Here is an 8,859-nt window from a genome sequence, read left to right on the forward strand (position 1 = left end):
CTATGAAACTAGCCGACTGCCCTTGTTCCTCATAACGAATGAGCCGCTCGCGGAGGTCTATTCAAAATTTTCTCACCGACGAAACTACGAGGACATATCATGTGCAATCACTCATTTTGGTACAAGCGTGCAATCAAACTATCCAGAGCATCCAATCTAGATCCAACGGTTTCATATGAAAGAGGTTAAAAGTAAAATAGGTACTATGTTTTAGGTGGAAGGGGTAAATATAAAATAACAGTCATCATTAGATATATATCGAATGCACCGGATCGCTTGATAGTACCAGGATAAGTGGTTGTATAGGATATTTTCCCAAAAACTACTGCGTCGCGCGGACGCAGCGTGGCCTGAAGCCGGCCGCAGCACGCAGAGGCGGTTCCCCAACCTACCCGCCCTATTCTTCCCACGTGTATCACACACCTGGACCAATCTGCTCGCTGCCCCCGACCTCGAGTGAGTCGTCCGTCGCTTTCCTTGTGGCTCGTTCATCGCCTCCATCCAATAGGCCGCCCCGCCTGCCTTGCTCTCCCAGCGCGCTCGTGTAGTCGTCGCCATCTTCGCTTCTCTTCTCCACATTTCTGCGCTATCCCGGCGTACGGCTGCGATCCATACACGCCCAATCCAAACCCTACCTAAAACTCCGCCTCGTGCCTCCGGGCTCACACTCGTAGGCACGGAGTGCCGTTCCGTGGTGGGTGGAATCACCAAAAATGCCCTCCGTCCACCACCACCTCCTCCTCCTGACGCTCGCCGCCTTGGCCGTGGCGGCAGCCACCGCTAGCGCCGGCGGGGACCCGCCGGCAATCGAGGCGCAGTTCGACGCCTGGTGCGCGGAGCACGGGAAGGCCTACGCCACGCCCGAGGAGCGCGCCGCGCGGCTGGCCGTGTTCGCGGACAACGCCGCCTTCGTCGCCGCGCACAACGCCCGTGCAGGCGCCAACGCCGCTGGCGGCGGCGGCGGCGGCGCCGCGCCCCCGTCCTACACGCTCGCGCTCAACGCCTTCGCGGACCTCACGCACGAGGAGTTCCGCGCCGCGCGCCTCGGCCGCATCGCGCCGGGGGCGGCGCTCCGGAGCCGCGCCGCGCCCGTGTACTGGGGCCTCGGCGGCGGTGCCGCGGTGCCTGATGCGCTGGACTGGAGGAAGAGCGGGGCCGTCACCAAGGTCAAGGACCAAGGCAGCTGCGGTGAGCGTCCCTTACTCGATCTGCTCTATGTTTTGCTTAGGTTGAAATTTGCAAAACCCATCTGTCTCCCACATCAGAGTCCACTCCAGTGTAGTGTTCAGATTCATTGTTAGGGACCCTGTTGACAACTCTATGGTTAGCACATCTGAACGAGTGAACGAGGTACACAGTAGTGGGTTAATATCCACTTGACCGTTCGTATAAGGAGTAGATTCGACTCGTGGATTAAGCCTAACAGTAAAGGGAACCGAGGCTGAGGAATTCAAGCCCATTTTGGAACTTACGATTTCACCAGGTGCGCCGAAACATGGAGGATTTATCAATCGACAACAATAGCTCACTTCATTTTCTATGGACTAAATTACACCTATGGTGTTTCTCATCCTATCCTATTAATGTTTTGTTTACATGAACATTCGCTGTTGTACTGACTAGAAGTTTCAAACTGTATGATCTCAGTCATTTGAAGCTTTTTAGCTCTTTCCAGGCACTAGATCTAGATCCAATCCAAACGACACTGAGTTTTGCTATAACAAAGTTAGTAAATGACTACCACCTGTTCTTTAGATTGGGTCATTTAAATGATCTGGTGACAACTAGATAAGTCAGACATCAAAAGTCACATATGAATCAAAAATAGTTTCACAGTCCATGTGAGATTCTGTATTGCGTTCAATGAGATGTCAGCTACATGTTTGTTTCTGTGTACGATCTGTTGCACTAAAGATTTGCATACGGAGTATACAGATATAATTTTAGTTTACTGTTGGAAAAGACTTACATGTCTTGAATATATTATGTAACGCACTTGAGCACTATGAAGTTCATCAGAGCAATTCCAGCAGGGCCCCTACTTAAGCATAGCTAAATATGGGTATCCAGACTAAAAACACAGCGCGAGCTGGACCCCTACTAGAGCACCCAAATCCACCCCAGGGACCCCATTCTAGGGGCTCAGGTGCAGGCACCTGCCTGTACGCTGAATCAGCATGGTGGCTCTTCCCCATCTCTCTCTTCAACTCTCTCCGGCAGATCCCGTAGCGGTGGAGGGCTTGTGTGGCCTCTCCGGCAGGCGGCAGCCCCTCCCCTCCGGCTACCTCCTGTTAGAGGAATAGACATTTTACGGTACATTTTAATTCCAAAATTCTGTAGATAAATCATGAAGATGGATATTCTGAATGAAGCAGTGACGTCATAATCTGTGCATGTGTTCATGTTTAACATTGTTTTAATCATGAATAGTATAAACTATAAAACAAGAAGTTTCAGAAAGTACATTGAAGCGGAGCCTTTGCCGGAAGCATTGGCTCCGCTCTTGCCAACTGTAGTAGTCATACTACTCGATTGGCACCAGTTGTAGCCATACAGTTTGATGCAGTGAAGAGCTGATGCCGTGCAGTCCCTTGAATGATTGCTAGAAAGTAGGTGATATAGTTGTTCAGTGAGTACTCACATGTAGGTGCATGCTCTTCAAAAACCTTACTGGCTGCTATCCCAAGCAGGATTTTCAACGACCAAGGCTTTGGAGGCCTACTCTTGTCAGGTCCGTACGCGTGGAGCCGTTGCAATGGAGGTGCTCTTCTCAGCAATAGCAGGAAGCTGAGGGAGAAGGAAGATGTCTCTTAAGTAGAAGTACCTGAGCTGTGAGGGTGTGTTCTAAGGAGGGGTGGCGCCTTCTTATATATGTGAGGAAGGACTGAGCAGTGGAAGAACCAGGACGCCATTTATACAATGAATAGGACGCTATTGATGGGGTCAAATTCTGGTAGTTACTGTAACGACCAAATGCCCAGGCCATCATGGTCATCGTTGTTATCAGTTACTGCAAAAACTGATCTCATCATAGCACAACACATCACGTCCGGCCCAACCGTGCCGCCTTCTCGTCTTGTCTCGTCATGACACACCCTCAGTCTCATCCTTGGCCTGGCTCGACGAGACGAGTGAGCAAAAGATTCTGCCATGCTGGTCTCCTTTTTCAACTTCACAGATGGTGTACATAGGGTCCACCTTATAAGTTGGTTAGGATCCCTCGTACTTCCAAGGTGGGATTAATCACCTTTGACTCTCTAGTATTATATGAGCCTTTAATATTAGATGATTTAATGGATTAATTTGGGCTAAGCCCATTAAATCCAACAATCCCCACCAAATAATTCAAAGCATATCAAGAACAATGATTTCAAGTCGCGTGGTCGCCTAGTCGATCCCTGGGACCGACCAGGCGACTAGTCGCGATTAGGCGACGACTAGGGCGATTAGTCGACTCCTAGTCGTTCCCTGGTCGTCCTAGTCTAGTAGTTATACTTATATAGCTATATATATAAATGTACATGTATACAACTACATTACATAAATTAGAAAGTCACTACTTAGCACAGGCTTAGGATTAGGGCAGTCAGCAACCATCCACTAATTTGGCAGAACTGCAGAGAAGGGGGAGATGGGGGGAGAGCAGGAGGAACCTTGAGATGACGAGCTCATCTCCTCAATGGTGCAGGTCTGCTGGAGCTTGGGAAGGGGCAGGGTGGAGACTACAGTTGGTGAACCTTAAGACAGTCGCCGCATGTGGAGACTGTAGCAGGCGAGCATGAGAAGGGGCAGGGTGGTGTAGCCGCTGATGATGTAGCCGTCGGTGAGCTGTAGGTCTGAAGGGGCAGCCACCGACGACCAAGTGTGAATAAGGGCTGGAACAGTCGAGCTAGCAAGAGAGGAGAGTAGGAGACGTAGTGCACTGTTTGACGGCTAGGTATTACATTGGAGAGGAGAGGGTAGTCTAAAGTATACTGTAGATGGGTTGAAAATGGCCCAATAACAAAAACCTAGCCAGGACGACCAGGAAACAGTAATCGGGCGATTAGTCGGACGACCAGGACGACCAGCCTATCTAGTTGAGTCGTCCAGCTAATCGAGCCCAAATAGCCGACCAGCCCGACTAATCGCGACTAATCGCGATTAGTCGGACGACTTGAAATCATTGATCAAGAATGCTCTCAAGCGTAATGCTATTTTGATATACTAGTGTTTAGATGGAGAGTTGGAGACTGTTAAGTTGAACATCTACCTAGAACTGAGACTACACTTGTTTACAAGTGTACAATGGACGATGCCTTGAACTGACAGTTTTGTGCAATCAAGATTGGCCAAAACACTTAAGGATATCTCCAGCAGCTTACCCACCCCCATACCCATATTCAAACTCCACTCTACGAACAGTGCAGTTTACAGTGCAAAACAATGTTTTGAATGACCATATGGGTGAACTGGTGAACGCGGTCTAACTAGCACTAGGAGGCAAAGGCATCCTCTCGGTTTGGAGCCTATAAGTATGGTCGTACTCTATGCCCTTTCATGAGTGTTTAGAGGTTACCTAATCTCATAGATTGTGACTAGCAGTCGAACTCATATAGGTGTGATTCACAAAAGATGTTTTGTAAGTCAATACCTTTGTTTCAATAAGCCATTCGAATCACATTAAGGTATAAATCATTCTGCCATACAGCTTAGAAGTGAGATGCACCTGCAGTGGAATGAACCTTTTACCACTATGGAGTTTCGTAGATGCATTTTCTATTACCTTATGTGAGAGACTCTTTATGAATTGGTCTACCATGTTCTTAGTCGTTTGAACATAATCTAAGGCTATAACTCTGGAGTTGTTCATTTTCCTGACAGATTTTAACTGTCCCTTAACATGTCTTAAAGACTTCATGTTGTCTTTTGAACTGTTCACTTTGACAATCACCATTTGATTATCACACAGTTTATTAGAATAGCCGATATTGGGTTTTCAACTACCGGTAAATCTATTAGGAGTTCACGAAGCCACTCGGCTTCAACAATGGCGGTATCAAATGTTATGAGTTCTGCTTCCATAGTTGACTTTGTTAAGATGGTCTACTTGTAAGACTTTATAGAAACAGCACCACCTCCAAATGTGAATACATATCTACTTGTGGCTTCGGAGGCATGCTCTTGCCAGGTCCGTTCGCATATCAACATTAGGGGACCTGATTTGGGTGCCCCTGCTGGAGTTGCTCTAAGATTGTTGGATATATGATATATCAGTGCTTGTGCTTCCAGCAATCCAGTGTGTGTTTGGTTATGTTAGGTGGCTGCAGTAAAAATAGAAAAAGCTATTATTCGTAATATTATGTAATACGTACACGCAAGGGCCTCCTCGAAATCTTGTTTGGAAATGTAGTAGAGTAGTCGAAGTAGTAGGAATGTAGGATCACCTAGTAGGAAAGATGCTTGGCACAAGTCTGATCTGCTTTGGTATAGACTTGTGTCTAGTTTTATTTTTCTGTTGAAGCACCTTTTAATGATACTTTTCCTTTGAATGTTGGTATTAATTTGATACCTCTTTGCAATTATTGTATGTGCCACAATTTAATGTCTGTTGATTTCTTTGCGGTTCAGGAGCTTGTTGGAGTTTTTCCGCAACAGGTGCTATGGAAGGAATAAACAAAATAAAGACAGGCTCTCTGGTCAGTCTTTCTGAACAGGAACTAATTGACTGTGACAGATCTTATAATAGTGGCTGTGGTGGTGGCCTCATGGATTATGCTTATAAGTTTGTGATAAAAAATGGTGGAATTGACACAGAGGAGGACTACCCCTATCGTGAAGCAGATGGGACATGTAACAAGAACAAGGTAACATGGGGTTGTATAAAAGTAGCTTCACAAACTGTTTAATGCACCATGCCATGTTTATGTGATGTGTTTGCTTATATTACAGCTGAAAAAGCGAGTTGTGACTATTGATGGTTACACTGATGTACCTTCCAACAAAGAAGATTTGTTACTTCAGGCTGTTGCCCAGCAACCTGTTAGTGTAGGAATATGTGGTAGCGCTAGAGCATTTCAGTTATACTACCAGGTGCAGATACATAATTAGTTTCTCCTGTCACTAACATGTGTTACAGAACAGTAACCATTTATTTTACTTCCCTTCTAATGTTTTCTTATGCAGGGTATCTTTGATGGTCCATGTCCGACATCTCTTGATCATGCTGTGTTAATCGTTGGCTATGGTTCTGAAGGTGGCAAGGATTACTGGATTGTGAAAAACTCTTGGGGTGAAAGTTGGGGAATGAAGGGCTATATGCATATGCATCGAAACACTGGTGATTCCAAGGGTGTCTGCGGTATAAACATGATGGCATCATTTCCTACCAAAACAAGCCCGAATCCTCCTCCTTCACCAGGCCCAGGTCCTACCAAATGCAGTCTGCTCACATACTGTCCTGAGGGATCCACCTGTTGTTGCTCATGGCGTGTCTTGGGCTTTTGCCTTTCCTGGAGCTGTTGCGAACTGGACAATGCAGTTTGCTGCAAGGATAACCGGTACTGCTGCCCTCATGACTATCCTGTTTGTGATACAGGTCGCGGGCAGTGTCTCAAGGTTTGTTTGCTTGACATTTGTGTAATCTATTTGAACTTTAGCCATGTTTGTGAGGCCACTGACCTGCATCGAAGTTTTCTAGTGTTTGTTCTAAACTTTTCTAAGCTAGTTTTGTTCTTTATTTATTATGTTACCTTTCATATTTCAGTTATGAACTTTATCGTATATGGTCGTTTAAAGCATTTCAGTAGCTGACATCTTGACTGAATACTTTGATTTATGGTATCAGGCCAGCGGCAACTTCTCTGCTATAGAAGGAATCAGGAGGAAACAGTCTTTCTCTAAAGCTCCCTCGTGGACTGGCTGGCTGGAGTTGATGGACCAATGAGCGTATAATCAGACATGGATAGTAGGTAAGATTACCTAAAACTTGCTTTTGCTAGCACCGTTATACTTTCTGACGCCCATTCCTTATTGCAACACACCCATGCTGACCGTTCTGTGTCTACAACAACTAACAGCTTCATGCAAGTTGTGCGATCCGTAGGTCGGTCATTGGCCTTGTTCCAGTGCCCTGCCACATTCCTGTACGCCTACTGCCCGCTGCGTTGCACCGAGATGCCCTTATTTTCTCTTTATTATTGAACCCTATGGTGTAAAGTTTCACGATTGTACATGTATGTCACACTTGTATTGGCCTATGCATTAGACGTCTCCATTAGTTTACCTATATGATCATCTAAAATATTGTTTTGCAGTTTTTATACTGTAGAGTGAAGTTTGAATATAAAAATGAGGATGGTGCTGGATATAGCCTTATAGGCGCGCCCTGCAGATTATTTGCCGCGGTTGAGCTTTTGAGGGCCAGGCCGCATATATATTAATAGAGGACTTTGTGTAATGTTTCATGGCTATATGGTACAGAAGGATGCATCTAGCGCAGGTCAATGTGGTAGTATCATACGCTGTTTTGGTACGACGAGCAACTAGGAATTCGTTTTCGTGTACACGTTAAACATACTTATATTGTATCATAAACAGGCGAGTAAGGCGTAGGCATAGGGCGGCCTAGACATGTTGGTTTTTACAATGATAATTAATTTTAGTGACTTGGGAAGTGGAGATGCTCTTAAGCTTATTTGGAAGCACCTGTTTTTTTTTTTAAAAAAATCTGGTTTATGAAAGTAGAGAGATTCCAAACATAACATTTTAATTTACGGAGCGTTTAGATCCCTTCATTTTAAAGGATTTGGAATTTACTCAATAAATTAACTTATTTAGTTTATAATTTGACAGTTGTTGGAACTTGCTCTCCTGGGTAAGTAGATCCAACGGGGGAGTAAAAGCGGTGTAAATAAGGTTTCAACTCGAGATGGCAATAGCTCTGTTAATCTAGCCTCTCAAGGGCACTGTGCGGGGGTATTTATAGGTACCTGAGCGCCTAGCATCCTGAGTTAAGGACGCATGTGCCCTCAGGCGCCTAGGTTATCCCCAGAATATTACCATAAAACAGGGTTACAGACTGTAATTACAGTGAAACCTTTACAAACTAGGCCCGTAATGCGCAACGACCGTGCAGGGCCTGTTATAATGGGCCGGATCACACGTGGGCCTCCATGTTGGACGAGGCCGCGGGATGGGACGACCTCGTTATAGGCCTTCGTCCAGCGACGCGTGAGACAAAGGGTAAGTCTGCTAGTCGTCTTGTCTTCGTTGGTACAACGAGACTAGCGAAGGCTTCGAGCGAAGGGTGGCGTCTTCGCCTTCGCCCCAACATTTGCCCTCCGAGGGACCAGTTTGACCAAGTCATCTGGTGCCGAAGGCGTCGCTAGATGGTGGAGACGCTGCCCTCGCTCGAAGTGGTTCCGCAGGGGTTTTTGACATGATCGTTGATTGACGCCGCACTATTGGATTGCGGGCTTCCCGAAGCGTCGCGCCGTGTGTATATAAAGGGGGCTGGGGCGACGTGGATTGAAATTTACCTTTTTGCACGCCGCGAAAACCCTAGCCTCCCTTTTTTAAACTGCTCGCTTTGCTCGTCTGCCCTCCTTGCTCCTGTTCGTCGGAGAACTGGCCCGCGTGAAGCAGACCGCACGCCGCCGTCGACGGTACGTAGCCATGTCGTCTTCCTCCTCGTCTGCTGCGACCACGCCGACGACCGAGGCGTCTTCTGAAGATCTCTCGGGCACTGTGGCGGCGGCGGAATTGCGACCGGGTGATACAGTGGAATTCGGTGTTTCACGGATGTCGTTGGTCCGCGTGCAAGATATGCAACGGTTGGGGTAATTTGGCGGCGGGGTTGGTCGGGTCCCGGGGGCGGAG

General features: G+C 46.8%; 1 protein-coding gene across 1 annotated transcript; it reads left to right on the forward strand.

The window, feature by feature from the left end:
* The first annotated feature begins 554 nt into the window (after nt 1-554).
* LOC100273952 (xylem bark cysteine peptidase 3) lies at nt 555-7,278 on the forward strand. Its single transcript, NM_001148341.1, has 6 exons — nt 555-1,188; nt 5,611-5,846; nt 5,932-6,072; nt 6,166-6,597; nt 6,827-6,950; nt 7,059-7,278. Exons 1-5 carry the CDS (start codon nt 714-716, stop codon nt 6,923-6,925), a joined length of 1,383 nt encoding a protein of 460 aa, NP_001141813.1. The 5' UTR covers nt 555-713; the 3' UTR covers nt 6,926-6,950; nt 7,059-7,278.
* Nucleotides 7,279-8,859: the final 1,581 nt, after the last annotated feature.

The sequence above is a fragment of the Zea mays genome, chromosome 6, assembly GCF_902167145.1.
Source record: "Zea mays cultivar B73 chromosome 6, Zm-B73-REFERENCE-NAM-5.0, whole genome shotgun sequence".
Classification (NCBI taxonomy): domain Eukaryota; kingdom Viridiplantae; phylum Streptophyta; class Magnoliopsida; order Poales; family Poaceae; genus Zea; species Zea mays.

Excerpts from the sequence above, each read along its gene's own strand:
- LOC100273952 (NM_001148341.1), top strand. The coding sequence starts at position 714 with ATGCCCTCCGTCCACCACCACCTCCTCCTCCTGACGCTCGCCGCCTTG. Across the intron at positions 6,073-6,165 it reads CATTTCAGTTATACTACCAG|GGTATCTTTGATGGTCCATG; the intron begins GTGCAGATACAT and ends TTTCTTATGCAG. Across the intron at positions 6,598-6,826 it reads GTCGCGGGCAGTGTCTCAAG|GCCAGCGGCAACTTCTCTGC; the intron begins GTTTGTTTGCTT and ends TTATGGTATCAG.